This window comes from Ochotona curzoniae, unplaced genomic scaffold (genome assembly GCF_017591425.1).
Source record: "Ochotona curzoniae isolate NIBS_2020 unplaced genomic scaffold, NIBS_Ocur_1.0 contig_3622, whole genome shotgun sequence".
NCBI lineage: Eukaryota > Metazoa > Chordata > Mammalia > Lagomorpha > Ochotonidae > Ochotona > Ochotona curzoniae.
In genome coordinates this window covers 24,410,673-24,426,516 of record NW_024465926.1, presented here as the reverse complement: position 1 = coordinate 24,426,516, position 15,844 = coordinate 24,410,673, and the positions used below count along the sequence as shown (strand labels likewise).

The 15,844-nt window shown below is 38.9% G+C and overlaps 1 protein-coding gene across 1 annotated transcript in view; it reads right to left on the bottom strand.

Moving 5' to 3' along the window:
* Positions 1–15,844, bottom strand: part of TOX3 (TOX high mobility group box family member 3) — a 108,779-nt gene that overhangs the window by 9,370 nt on the left and 83,565 nt on the right. Inside the window, exon 4 of the mRNA XM_040982130.1 lies at positions 3,203–3,472. Within this exon, the coding sequence (XP_040838064.1) occupies positions 3,203–3,472 (270 nt within the window). The remainder of the gene's footprint in view (positions 1–3,202; positions 3,473–15,844) is intronic.

Below are 15,844 nucleotides of genomic sequence, written 5' to 3'. Positions count from 1 at the left end.
ATGATTTTGCAGTTGACTTCTGCAAGAATCCTCAAGTGTTTGACAAAATCTATTTTAAAAGCCAGCCAGAGGCAAGATCAACTGAAATAGATTCAAGTTACTAACAGATTGGCTTTTAATGGCTTTGAATCCTAATTCGAATACTACTTTCTGAATAAGAGTCATCTGGAATTTAGCTCAATTATTAAAATTTTCAGAGAGAACTGATGAGTGATTTTTTTTTTCTTGAGTGTACTGGATGCTCAAAGTGTGAATAAACCACTGGCTGCTTCTAGAAGCGTCTACTATTTGCACCCCTTGAGTGCTAACAACACTCATCCTTTACAGAACTGACACACTTTGAATGGAGTCAGAGCCCATCTCACCTCTTGTCCAAATTGCCACTTTTCATAACGTACACAATTAACTCAGCAATTCTGTGGACCCCATAATCTTGCTTTTTTCAGATGCTCAAATTAAGTGAGACTAGGTTAATTCTACTAAATGAATCTGAACTTGCAAGGGAGTCAGATGACTTTCGGTCAGAACTTTAATTGGAGCCAAGTTTTCCTTCAATGAAAACATTACTTTCACAAGGGAAAAAAACCCCATATACACACAGATTTTTCTAATTGAGTCAAACAACCATATTCCAGTTCTCAGAGACTATTTGGTACCACGAGTGCCAACAAAACCCTGACCAAGGGCAAGATGAAAGTAAGTTTCACTGTAGATTTTTCCAAAGAAGAGGAATTCAACTTCATTCTCTGCTAAACAATTTTTTAAATGTCTACAACTGTAGACCCTGTTTTGAAAAACCATGACTTGCCCTAATCATTAAGAATAAACCAGAAATGAAGAATCCCACAGTTCAAACAAAACCTCCGAGTTAATTCTCCTGAAGGAGCTTTTGTGTAGTCGACTTAAAAGGGTTGGAACAGCTGGAGAAATAGCTTTGCCCAAAAGAGACATAATCGATGATCATTTTCATCTTCCTTCCTTAGCTAAGTTGCCTAAAAGTAAACACATTGGATTCCTTGTCTTCACGTAAAACAAAGGCCCTCACTCAAAATGGAGCATGCCAGGAGTCATTTTAAAAAAGGATCTCTTTCAGAACTGACAATTTCAGTATGGTACAGAGATGAGTTTTAAGATCAGTGGACACCGAGTGGAAGGAACCCACTTGAGTGTGCAGTGGCCAACTGAAATCTAGCTGTCTTCCTTTGGCATTGCTTCTCCCTTTCCCACACTCCAGTCCTAGGGTGTGAGTACTACCAACCCTGCCTTACACACCCCTGTGCCTTGGAATATTCACTTGATGCTATAGACCAAACCCTTCTGGAAAATCCCTTTGGTTTCCAGTGTCCCTCTAACCTCCCTCGTCTTTCGCTCATCCGCGTGAATCTTTCCTAGTACCTCTTCTTTGATTTACTACTTAGAAGGATAATGCTCACAATCCTACCTTTGACTTCTTCTCTAAGAAATTCTGATTATTTCCACATCTTCACACGCATGTGCTGACGTGCTCCAAATGTTCTTCCAGCGCCAGTGCACCGAGTCTTAGACTCAAATGTAAGTGTCTCAAATGCAACCAAAGCTGCCCAACTCTCAGCTTCCCCCTGGGGAAAGCATTCCTCTCCTTCCCATTATGGATATCTAGGCTGGCTCTCAAACTAGAATCTAATTCATCCTTTAAAAATTCGAATGGATCACCAAATCTGGAAGATTGCTTTATTTTAGCATTTTTCTGTATTTGAAAGGCAGAGCGACAGACCGACAAGAAAGAGATCTCCTATCTGATTGTTTACTCCCCAAATACCCACAACAGCCAAGGTTGGGCCAGATTGAAGACAGAAGCTGTGAACTGATTCCAAGGGTCCCCTCGCATGGGTGGCAGCGATTTGAACCAACATCTGCTGCCTCCCAGAGTGTACACCAGCAGGAAGCTGGAACCAGGAAAGGAGCCAGGACTGGAACTCAGGCACAGGATAAGGACATACAACCAGTATGTTAATCACTGTGTCAAACAACCACTCCAAATTCACCCTCTTAAATGTCTCATTAATCTGGCATCCCCTGCACCCATTCCCTCCTTTCATGAGAGAAAACATAACAAAAGGATCCCCCTTGTTAGTGCATGCTATGTGTAACTAAAATTATATCTTTCCAAAGCAAAATTTACTTCTGCCATTCCACTTTGCACGTAATTAATCAGCTCTCAACTATCACCGGAAGACAGGCCACTCCCACCCATTTTAAGATATGTCTTCCTTCAACTTTAATTTCCTTCCTCATCCGTATCAAACTCTACATTGACAATGACTTTCCATTGTTTTATACTGTTCCTTTCTGAGAATCCTGGCCCCTCTCTTCTGCCTCACGAACTCGTGCGCATCCTCTTGGACATAATTGAAATACAACCTCCTCAATAAAGTCTTCCTCAAATCACTCTCCCAAGCAGAATCGATTATACTCACAGCACACTAGGTACATCAATTATACACTAATCACACCAGGAGCCCGGTTTTCAACACTGCTATGCATCCCCAGTGGGGAGTCTCCTGGACAGTGACTTTCTTATACAGTTTATACCACGAGATCCAAGTAAACTGCCAGGCACTGAGTAGATGTTCAACACAATTAATGAGCAAGTGATTTTGGACTATTACGGAATTCTGTTTCTCATTCAGGATTTTTATTTGGGGCATTTAGGAATCATACCTGAACCTAACTTTTAATTTCAAAGTACGTACATTTAAAATACATACATCTTTCCATGGCAAGAAAAAAGATGCAAAATGATTATAATTTACCAAGTGGTAAGCAAGGCTCTACCAAATGTGGCAAGGAGTCCAGCCAACAACATGGATGAAATGTACTCACCTGAACAACTTGGAGCCAGAGTAATTTAGCACTTCCTGCAAGTCTAAGATCTCAGGAAATTTTTGGAATCTGAAGGCAATCCCTCTCTTTTCAAGAGTAGGAAAATGAGAGCTGTTTAAGAGTTCACTGGCTCACTACCCAATCTTCTCATTTGTGGTTAAATCACTTTACACCAACTAAAAATACGTAAGTGAGCAAACAATGGAAAACCATCATGAATTTAAATGTTTTTCCAAATCCATAAGGAAGGCGTTAATACCATAAATGAAATTCCCAAACATGAGCTGGGGGTGAGCCCATAGTTTCTAGTGGGTTCCATGCGAATTAAGATCCAACTTACTCTGTTGGCTTCGTCAGCATCCTCTTCATTGATGGAGCTGGAGGGGGAGGGAGTGGCCGACTTGCTTGCTGGAGGTGAAGGAGATGTGTGGGGCACACTGGCACTTCCCAGATTCAACCCCAACTGGGCACTAAGTTGAGACTGGTTGATGGTGGTCAGCTGGGCAGGAGGCATGATCCCAGAGCGAGCGGCCTCCGTCATGTGGACGATGGACCTCATGGTCAAGGTGGGATCTGGATGGTACTGTGAAACTTGTGGATGGTTTTGATCCTGCAAGGGCAACCATGAGGAAGGAAAAGGGTTTTAATTCCCCAAGTAACAAAAACTGTGCAGTGTGAGCAATTCCTTAGATGGGTTTAACTTGTTACAAATTCAGAATTTCTATGAATTTACCTAATTAAAGCAAAAAAGCATGCTGAAAAAGTACAAAGCCAGGATCCCATATGGACATGGGTTCTAATCCCCGCAGTCCTGCTCCCATCCTGCTCCCTGTTTGTGGGCTGGGAAAGTAGTCAAGAGTGGGCCAAAGGCTTGGCACCCTGCACCCACGTGGAAGACTGAGAAGAGGCTCTGGGCTTCTGGCTTCGGATTGGCTCAGCCCGAACCATGGCGGCCGCATGGGGAGAAAATCAGCAGATGAAGATCTTCCTCTCTGTCTCTCCTCCTCTCTATATATATCCGATTTTACAGTAAAAATAAATAAATCTTTAAAACAAAGCATTTTTCTAATAATCTTGAGAAAAAGGTTATTAGAAAAAGCAAATGTAGATTTCCAATTCTTGCTTCTTATTGAGGACACTGGTGGTAGGGGGAGAGTTGGAGTAGAGATCACACCTCTTTCCTACACAGAGCTGCGGGGCCATCGGTTTCCATCCCACTCTGGGAGAGAAGGGGATGAGGACTTGATTTTTATCTTCCAAGGAATGCATCTGTCAAGCAGAGGCTAGGGGAGCAGAGAGCTTTGGTTTCACAGCATAAACATCTGCTTGCTTCAGGGTACCCTTTTGGTAAAAAAGCTCTCTGTGGTTGACCAGAGGGTCATTTCGATTCTGAACCACATTGTCCACAGCATCTGGAAGTCATTCAATGTCTAGGATTGGATATCACGTTTCTTTTTTTTTTTTTCATTTAAACTTACTTTTCTGTGCCTTGTTTCCCCTCCCATGATTTAACGCACTAATGAATTTGCTGAAACATGTAGAGAGAAAGTGGTGATCATCAAATAAGTTTTCTCTCAAAGTTTTTGCAGTTTCTTCAAAAGTAGCTTTCTCTGTTTTTTAGAAGTTAAACAATAGGGCTCCGAGTTGTTACTGCTGCTTTTTCTTTCTCTTAAATTTCAAAAAATCCCAAAAAATAAAGACATGCTTTTCAAGCGACTTACTTGAAGACATGTCATTTAGAGTCTATGATGTTACTGACACCAAATTCTCTTGACACACAGTGACCCAGGATATAATTTTACACAGAGGCCTGGAAATTCTTACATGTTTCTCTTTTCAGTTTTTTTGAGAAGGCTTATTTTTTTTTTCTTACAGAATGAATTGTAAATAACACAAATAGGGCAATGGGCTTCTTTATCCTTAAATATATAAATGGCCCCACAGCAGAAGGTAATCAAAAGAAACTAGCTTCATAACATATGGTCTATTCTTTACAACAAAGAGTTATGAAGCTTTTAAAAATAATGAAATCAATGTATGTATACTGACTAGGGCAGGGCTTCTTAATCGTGCCTTATTGACATTTGGGACTAGGTAATTTTTTCCCCCTTCTGGAAGCTTCTTCTATGCATGTTAGGCTCTTTAGCAAGATTTCCAGACACTATACCACCTACTAGATGCTGAAAGCTAACTCCCTATCCCTTGCAGTCACATCAGTGAGAAGCATCTGCAGACTTTACCCCCTAGGGTTCAAGATCACTCCTGGATGAGAAACACGGAATTCGAGTGTTAGCCAAGATACATTCCCTAAAAAGAGCAAGTCACAAAATAATTTATACAATACAGCCCATTTTTCTTCAAAAGCCAATCAAGCAACGCAAAGAAAAACTTCGAACTTGCATCCAAGCTCTTAATAATGGTTATACGGTAAAGGATGGGTTGGAGAGAAGATGAGGGGGAAATCTTAGCTTTTTTCCCGTTTACATCTTTTTGCCAATTCCTGATCAAAATACAGAAGTCATCAAAAATGACAACATTTCAGGCAGTGGAAAAAAACCCCAAAGTGATAACAGAAGCGGTTAAAACAGTCTCTAGTTGATTGCCAGATTTTAATATGAAATCTATAAATTTCCCATTGCTTAACTAGTAGATCACTATGGATTCCTGTAGAAAAGTGTCTGCCTCAGTATCAGAACAATCCCACTCACCCTTGTCTCACTGGCAATGTTCTCTTCCGCTGTTCCTAAAATATGACAGTCTGTTGGCAGGCATCCTTCTGCAGGCACATCATTTTTTTCTTAATTGTCGCTGTGTCACATTGTTTAACCATTTCTCCCAGAAAATCTGAGCAAGTGATCTACTTTCCATTTTCTTTTGATATTAAACCTTGGTTCACTTCCTTCATTGCCACTCTGTCCCCCAACGCATGGCCATTAAGCCATGTAGTTCTAAATTCTACTTTCCAAATGCATTTTTAAAAAAGTCATTTCAGATTTTTTTCAATGTTAGATGTTTTCAAGTATCTCTAAGCAAACTTTTTACAGCCCATTTAAATTATGTGTTTTAATTCTGAATGCATGATAATAAATTACTTAACAGGCATGGCCATGAAATATGATAATCTGATTTATGCAGGTTTCTCATTAACAGGCGTTACTTTGCTTTCTTTGCTCCAATGCCTGTGAAAATCAGCACAGAGATGCCTCACTAATTTACTCCACAACTACAGCATTTTTCAATGGATCTTCTAGTCAAAGAGAAGGCCACAAAATATGTATTCTTCACTATGTCAGCCCTTTCGGAACTCCACTTGAAATTTATGCCTTAAGTATGGATCTACTTGCCTGGGAGCGTCTACCAAGATCCACTGTTACTAAAAAGTTCCCTTTCCTTTGTGTTCACTAAGTGTTAAACTTAACACACATTTTTGTATTTAACCCCTAAATGGCTTTCTGAATTGGATACTATCAATAAATCCATTCTTGCAGAAATCAGGGTGATGCCCAAAGGATGAACAGCTACACAGTGGTTAAGATGCTCCTTTGAAAACCCACATCCAATATCAGGACACCTGGCTTCAAGTTTTGATTTCACTTTAGTTTCCAGCTTCCCTCCAATGTATACTGTAGGAGGGAACAGGTGGTACTTCCGCTACTGGGATTCCTGCCACTACTCAAGGGGAGAGCCGGACTTAGTTTCTGCTCCTGATTTTATGTGGGCATCTGAGGAGTGACCCAGAAAACAGAAGATTTCTGTCTAACAAGTAAATAACTATTCGTTTAATTCTTTACTTAGTGGAGGGTTGAGCTTGTTATTATAAGATCAACTAATAGCATATCACTGGTAAAAATTAAAATAAAGAAATAAGGAAGAAGCCCAGTGTGATGGTTCAATGGCTCAATCTTTGCTGTGCACATGCTGGGACCCATATGGGAGCCGGTTCATGTCCCAGCTGCCTTGCTTTGCACTTTAAAAAATAAATAAGTAAAAATAAATACTTTTTCAACTGGAAAGTCAGAGAGAAAGATCTTCTGTCTGTTGGCTCACTCCCCAAGTGGCCACCACTGCCGGAACTGAGTCCATCCGAGCTTCTTCTGGGATTCTCACACAGATGCAGGATCCCAAGGCTTTGGGCCATCCTCTACTGTTTTCCCAGTCTACAAACAGGGAGCTGGATGGGAAGTGGGGCAACCAGGACAAGAACCAGCTGTGCCATTATGGGGACCTCATGCATGCAAGGCAAGAACGTTAGCCACTAGGCTACCATGCTGGGCCCATAAATTAATTTCTAGCAAATTAAGGAAGGAAGGAGAAGGGAGGGTGGGAACGTGGGCAGGAGAGGGAGTATGGTGGCATCACTATTCTCTTAAATTTAAACACATGAAATTTGTTCATATTGTATCAAGATTTTTTTTATATACGAATGACTTCTTAGGCCACCATCTTAGCTCAACTGTGGTCCAGAAAATTGGGGCCTCGGTGGTGGAAGTGAGCACTGAGATAAAGATGACTCACTTCCGGGCTTCCTATTGTCAACCCCCCTTCTTTAAGGAAAACCACTCCATTTCTAATTGGTAAACGGAGATTCCTCACCATATTACTCTGTGCCTGGGTTCTGCTGTCTTTCTGCTATTCTTCCACGTGTGGCCATCATGACAGCCATGCTTGAAGCACATTGGTGACAGGGCCACGATCTTGCCAAAAACTTCAGATCCAAAAGATGTGGACCCACTCCTAATTTCCCACAGAACCATATACCAAGGACTGCAACAGTCTTGGTCCATATAATCGACACATCAAAATGTGTGAGCATTACCCCGGTCTCACAGCCATCCAATAATCACTTCCTGTGGGTGAGGATTATATTATAAGAAGATTAATGGTCAAAGTGTCTCTTTACAAATCCATGACCCTTAGGGCCACCAATTACTAACACCTGCTTAGGGGACCTGACAAGCCCTAACAGCTCCCATCGGTTCCCGTTAAGGAATCACCTTTAAAAGATGTTACTTTCAGCCCTAGGATTCTCACTTTAGGAAAAAGGTCACATGAGTTTCATAAATATTTTTAAACACCTACTATGTATCAGGTCAGGAAAACCAATATAGCAAATGGAACCAGGAAATTATAATGTGGCTCTTTTAAACATTGCTCAAAATGAAATTTAAACTGAACTAACAAGTTTACTATAACAAAGTGTAAGCCAGAGTAATTTACATATGCTCCTTCAAGCAGCTCACAATTTTTTTCCCCACGACACAATAAGGAGATATGCAACCATAAATAGAGCCCGAAGGAATTTAATGTGCTTTTGTAAATCATCACCTCTCACTTACTAAAATTAAGTCTTGAAAGCTTTAGCCATGATCACTTACAGGCAAATAAAGCCAACCGTGGATTATAAGAAATTGCCATCATCATATCCAACAATAAGAGCTAAACACTGGTAGCATTCTTAACTCCTTGCCTAATTTTAAAAAGTCAATGATTTTATGATTTTGATTGACACATAGTGAGTGATTGTATGCACTTAGGAGGCACAACATGATGTCTTGATTTGTGTAATGATCACGTTAGCTAAAAAAAAAATCATGGTGGAAGATATCAGAGAATAAGATGTGTAGGATCACTGTGGGAGGAGTCAGTGATGGAAAGGCATGTTCCTGATGGAGGGAACACCATACGGAAAGTGTAAAGTGGGAGAAAGCCTAGTGTGCTGGAGCAACAGAAAGGAGGCCAGGAGAGCTGGGAGCAGGGTAGAGAAGATGGAGGATGAACTGCTGTGGACTGGAGGGAGAGCAATAGGCCAGATCACGCAGGATGGGGAGCACCTGGGATGCTGGCCAAAACAGGTGATCCCCTGAGCTGAGGAATGAACAGAGGCGGGAGCATCCCAGGCGGAGGGACCAGGGACCTCGGGAAGTGCACGGTGGGATAAGGCAGTGAGAGGTCAGGAAAAACTAGGTTGGCTATAAGACTGGAAAGGCAAGTCATGGCCATAAAGTGCCAGGCCGTACAGTCCCTTGGAGAAAACCTGCAATCCAACCACAAAGTAGAAGGATGGATGTTGCTGAAGACGTGCAGCATCATGGCTATTGGGTAGGACTGTTCACTCCAGTCCATAGTAAGGGCCTCTACCATGTGGGTGACACATCTCAAGCAACCGCAGATGTTTTGATTAAATAATTCAAATATACAGCCTGACACTTCAATCTATGTTTTGAAGAGCAGCCCAAGGATTAAATTTTTGCAAGCAAAGAAGCTCATTAAGAATAGTGCATAAAGGGTCCCATGAGATTGTTCTCACTCATAGGAATGGCACTGCTTCCAACTCTGGGACTCTGAGTACAATTTACGCATGTGATGGTCAACAGACTCTTCCGGTTTGTGTCTGTCATGCAGGGGATGGGGGAGGCACAGCTGAGGCGTACTTCTTTCTCCACCTGATGAAAGAGTTCTTTGTCTTTTAGTTCTTTTAAAAACAGGAAACCAATGAATGGATATTTCTGGTAGCAGCCCCTCATTTTCTTAAATTTCCGGGAACCCAGATCATTATTAAACACACATCATCTTATTTTATATTAATACACTCTGATTTTATCTTTGTTACCATACAATCTGATTTAATGCTAAAAGTAAACTTTAGATTGCTGATATATATATATATATATATTTAAAAAAAAAAACTAAAAATGCTGGTGACCAGTAGAATGACAAATGAATACTCAGAATAGCCACTGCCATCCTCTGTAGCTACTTGGACCCACCTGAGGCTCAAGGTATGAGTTCCACTTTCACTTACTGAAGAAGGACAAATACTTACTAGTCCCAAACTGAGACTTCCTCCTTGACTCGGTCAAGATGGAGAGAAAACCGAAAGCTGAAATACTTCTTTTCTGTGCAAATCACTATTATATTGCCACTGCTGTACTTCATGGAAAGACATCTTTCAGTGTGGGTGGAGCAAGGGGGAATGGGTACAGTATGTCCTTATTTTTTACCCAAGGAAAAACTCTACCTGTTCTATATATTTAATCTTCTCCACTCATTTTTTTTTCAGTGCAGAAACAACGCGATATTTACACTGGTGCTGTACACTTCGTTATACATCTTCCAGTACTGTGTCTTTTGTAATGATCTTTCAAACGGATTTTTAAAAAATTTTCCATACTATATATACACTGTTATGCTAGGTTACCTATTTTTACTCATCACAATAGCGCTTGCTTCAGCTTGGTTTGATTTCATCAGCACCAAAGCTTTCTGTAAATATAATATGCAAATGTGTTTAATGCAACAGTTACAAATGAATATTGTCTGTAATGATCCTATATTAGGTTTTCATAACAGAGGATAACATCCAATTAAGAAGCAAATAATCCAGATATGTTAGAGGGCGTGACTAAATGTATTTTCACTGTGCCAGTTCTTTAATCAATATTTCTTGAGAAATGAAGTCATTAAATAATTATTGGTAATAGGACTTATTTTGTATGAATAAACATTAAAGTAATAACAGATATGAATTTCAGACCAGGAATTTTATGCTCAATTATTTAGTGATATCCTACAACGAGGTCAAACTTCTATTTCCAAATTAACAACATTCATATAGTTATGCACATTTACTTCATTTCGAACCCCAACAGATCTCAAAACAAGTTTAATGACACCAAACACATACCAATGATAATTACAGACCTGTGTACCAGCAAGTTTATATTCACCAAAATATCTGCCCTGAAATAGATCATTTTTATTTAATAAGTACTCTCAGGGTTATAATCAAACATCTCCACATGAAAAGTTTTGTGGAAAAGTCTTCCCTGAAGTTAATTAACTATTTCTTAGCAAAATAAAATTTTTCAAGTTTATTATCAAACATTTCATGGCATTTTACTCGTGTGCTCTGTAAGTCCTTTGTTTTATCAAGGTCTCAGCTTCATGCTTATTTTAGTCCTAAGTTAAAATTTTGCAGTGAAATTTCACCTTTACAGTTTTTTTTTTATTTTTCCAAGACCCTGCCCTTTAATTTCATGTGGCAGCCAAGATACGTTCTTAATCACAAATACGTATTCTTTCATGGTCCTTTCACTTTTATAGTGTTGAACACTGAGAGCCTAGTGCGTGTCATCCCCACGGCTGCCTCACATCCAGGATGAAGAACACAGCCACCGAGGCAGGAGAGGACTTGCCTTCCTGGCGTTTATATTCACGTAGAGAACAGATAGGATGCCAAATCAAGGAGACCACTTCGAAGGACAGCTGAGAATTAATGGAGCCAAGGTAATGGCATCCACGGTAACTCTCACCACTCTGAAACATATTTGAGCCATCACACACATTTTGTTTGGGACTCTGAGAGAGGGGAAATACCATTTATCTCCTCTGAGCCACCACTAAGCAGAGAAGATCGCCAACTACGTAGAACACACACTATAAAGATCCAGGGAAATAAACCACAGCATCACTTCTTCACAAAAAGGCCCCTTCCATGTGACAAATCCAACAAGCAGTTCCATAGCACAATGGCCACTAGCTAAGTGAGCTTATTAGAAGACTGGAACAAAGTCTTGACTTAATAGGCGAACCTAAAGTTAACTCAACCTTAAAGTCAGCGCCCAGAATCAGTAGTACTTAGAGCTCATGGATAAAGAACATTTATTTCAAGCCCTGGTACAAGGCTAATTGCCTTATGGGAAAAAAAAGAGACATCTTTATAAAAGTGCCTATGCCTGAGTTTTTTTCGACAGATAACTGTCAAGCTACAGTAACAGTTCAATTAAAGCCGATTTTTTGATAAGCAATTTTAAAGCAAAAATGAGAGTATGAATTCACACAGAATGGTTTACGGTCATCAAAAAAACAGTCTTATAAATAGTACAACTAGTCCCTATTAGGAATCGTAAGAAGCACTTAGTAGGTACTCAGTAAATCAACTTTATAATTTAGACTTCTCACAGGTTGGTTCCAGCCCACTCACAGGGAGTTCCTTACTTACATGAGCTGTGCCTTTGCTACTGTTACCTGACAAAAAACAGGTTTCTTTGCCATGGTTTAGCCACAAATAAACACATCCAAAGTCATCATTCAATGTGTATGAGAAATTGTGGATTCCTCCAATGACTAAATGGTGCTCATCCCATGGGATTTGGCTGCACAGCCTCCATTGACAATGGCATTGAACACGTTCATAACAATAAGAAGGGCTTGTTTTAATAGAACGTTCCACCCATTAAACACATTAATGATCCATGAAATAACTGTTTTATCTGTAACACATTAAGCAACATTGCTAAAAACAATGTATTAATTGAAAGTCTGCTATTTCTCTTAATGCAAGATTTTGGAAAAAAAAAACCAGCAGGAAATGGCATGAAAGTCTTTCTGTAAACACAAACATAATTTCCAAATGAGGGTCACACAAATGATCACGTGAAAAATTAAAACTTTTGAAAATAACTTGGTCATTTGGCAGGCTTTATTTATGCCCATTTTTCACATAAAATAATGCCTGCATTATGATGTAAGGGACGGGCATACATTTTAAGGATTTATAATGTTTTTCTAGCATATGTATCTTTCATAAAGACTTTTCTCTCTCTTTTTCTTTCCCTTAAGAGGCTCAGATATGAATATACTTAAATAATACTTCCTTGACTTCCACCTTTTTCAATTTTCTAATACTCCATTTAGTACTACAGCACCAGTGTAGCATCATTATAAAAATGTGTTCACACAATTAAATCCAAAGCAATATCAAAAATAAAATGTCGGGCCTCTAAACTTAAAATACAATGTATGAAGAAAAAGTATGTGTGTTATCAGTGTGCTTTTATAAATTCTCTTTTGGGGGGGCATACAAAATATCAAACTAGAGACAATTATTTTACTGTCTGTTCCTTAGATATCAAAGAGAATTCTGAAATTCATCAAAGCTAACCTTCTGTTATGTACAACAGGCTAAGCTGAAAAGAATGTTAACAAGTTCAATTTTCATTCAATCAGCACTACTGCTCTCTGAAATGTTTCATTGCAGGAAAGAAATAAAAATAATCTATATGGTAATTATGAGGATGAATCCCCCAGTAACTTTCAGCTACATGAAAGGTCAGTTCTATTCAAGATATTTTATCAGTCCCCTGCACATACTCCTGTCCTGTCATTTTAAATCTGAACAGCATTTTATTTTCCCATTTACAGCTACCTGCAGAATTAAGTACTTAAGCCAAATAAGAAAAAAAAAAAAAAAGAAAGAAATGTTGAATGCTGGCAAAGGCTATAATAGCATAGAGATAAATCGTTCATCTGCTCGCGCTCAAGCCTCTGGGGCTGTAGATTTTTCTTCTCCTGGTGCACTGTGGGTATTCAAAACTTGTTCAACATGATTTCATTTCATTTCAGGCACTGCCTGAGAAAACTAAATTACAGAATCAATCATACAGAAGGTCAGAGTGAGACTTCATTACAAGTATTGCATGCTTGCATGAATATCTCTCATTTATGACTGACCCAATATGTCACAATAGCTGTCTAGTAAAAATAATCCACTTTCTGAAATTGATGTACTACTGATGTCAGTGCTACTCAGCAGGCTGGGCAGATTATAGAGAGGTGTTAAAAAAAAAAAAGAAAACACCCTTTGGAGTGCACATTGTAGATTTTTAGAAATGCAATCTTTTGTAGATTAAAACAATTTCCAGAAGATCATCTGCACTGACAATAATGCTTCGGGGTAACAAATTTTTAACCAAAGTACACTGTTGATTTCGACTTGCCAACCACATCCTGTTTGAAAATCTATGTATCCATGGCTAGCAAATCAAGGTTGCTCTTTGAAGTCACAAATGCATCGACAGTCAATTTTTCAAGCAATTCGCTTTTGAATACTAGGGCATTATTTGCATATTTTGAAACATGCCTGCTAATCATTGGACTCTTTTTAATCCCCTCCTTTTTTTCGTTTGTTCCTGTTTTCTCATTTTAAATATAATGGCATAAATTTAAGGAAGATAAACACGTCGTGCTTGTTGCCAACAATAACGCAGCTAATCAGTAATGTGACAAACTGTCATTCTTCCTGAAGGAAAACCGATGAAGCTCTTAAGAAAAGCTGCTTCAATACAACATAAACAAGCTGGCTTTTCTCCTTCGAGGAGACTCTTAATTCACCGTAGCCATGCTTAACAGACAGCTATATTCATTTGGATAATAAAACTTCTCACTTGCATAAGATATGGAATAGCCAACACACACTGGGAAGCTGATGTATAAAGTATTATTATTTTTCTGGTGACCTTCCTGAGGGAAATCTAGAAGGAGGCTTCTGTGGAGTATTATGCTGTTACCAGCCAAGTCGGGATCCGGAGGGAGATATAGAAGAACCTTGACACAACCTATTTTTAACCATGCCTCTGGCGATTCTGAATTCAAGTTTATAGGTGAACATGTCAGGTAGTACATAGAACAAAGCCAGCGACACAATGTATTCATCATAATTCTGTCCCGGCACATTTTAGTTTTTCCAACATTTGTGATTCAAAATCCCATGACATTTCTTCAAGGTGAATTCTGCTAGAATGTTCAACAAGATTAGTTTGTTTCAAGCCAAAATAAATACCATTTAGGTTCAGCAAAACTTCAAAAAGGCACCCACAAATGTGATGAGGTCCATGTAAATATTGTGGCAACAATATGCACTTAGCTAAAGTGCCTATACCTCTAAAAATCAATGAAATAATTCAACTGCTTTAGTGATTAGCCATTCATTACAAAAGAAGCATTAAAAATTGAGTCCTCTCTCCTAATGCCAGTCCGTGAAAGCATTGTTCTTTAAGTGTATGTGAATATCATAATTATTTTATGATTCCATCTTCAGTTCTTTCCAATATTGTAAATTCAATTGACCATGAAATGAAATTTCATAGTCAAAATGCCTCCTTTACACTTTTTTATGGCAGCAATAACAGTTTTATAGCTTTAAGACAAGGTGATTCATCAGATGTTTAATTTAAAGGCAGATTCTTATATTATTAATAAATATTTACCAATTTAATAAAGTACACATTTTAGCATACATTATATGGTCTTTTAACTATTCCTGCAATCTAAATGAGCCTCGCCAAGCATCTACGAATAACACTGTGCCACAGCAGACTCCCTTGGCAACTGAACACTCTTTTTATTTTTATTTTTTTTTTCCTGGCACAACATTGCACGCCTGACTACAGAGGAACAGAGAACAGAACCCTCCATTCCAGTGTCAAAGGGACACAAGTGTAAGGAAGTCCACAGGAAACAATTATTTGTGATGTGGAGCAACGTTTATGAATACTTAATGATCACTTCCCGACTGTTCGCTGCATTCTTTCCTGACCAGCAAAAAAAAAAAAAAAGGAAAAATAAAAAGCCCGATGTTTAGGTCAAACACAAAAGATCACAGGCAAAGAAAATCCTGCGGCAGCAATCCTATTTGGGAAAGTAATCTTATATTTCAGAGAGCACGCTGAATCTTTGCACTCCTAATCCACTACATATTTTGGAATCATATGTTGTTATCTGGGGAATTAACAATGAAACCAATAAACATCACCTGCATGATCCTAATGTGCAGAGAAATATGTAAACAAGCAAAAGGATTTGTTTTGTGTTATACCAACACATCTGTTTCATTTTATTAGGGTTTAAAGAAAAAAACCTATAAAGTATTAATCTTGTTTTTAAAATGTCTGCTTAGTACCTCACCTAGAAAGATACAAATGCATTATATGGCATGCTGGGGAGGGGATGGAGCTGGGGGGGAGAACAGCTCAGCAGAGGAGTTTAAAATATTTCAGCACATTGACTCTGGTGATTGCTTGTTATAATTGCACACTAAGAAAAACGGAACCAAAATTATTGCATTAGTGATTCTGGCCTCACGAGTGCCTTACTCATTGTTTATGACAATAAATAGCTCAGATATGTTTCACAAAATAACCCG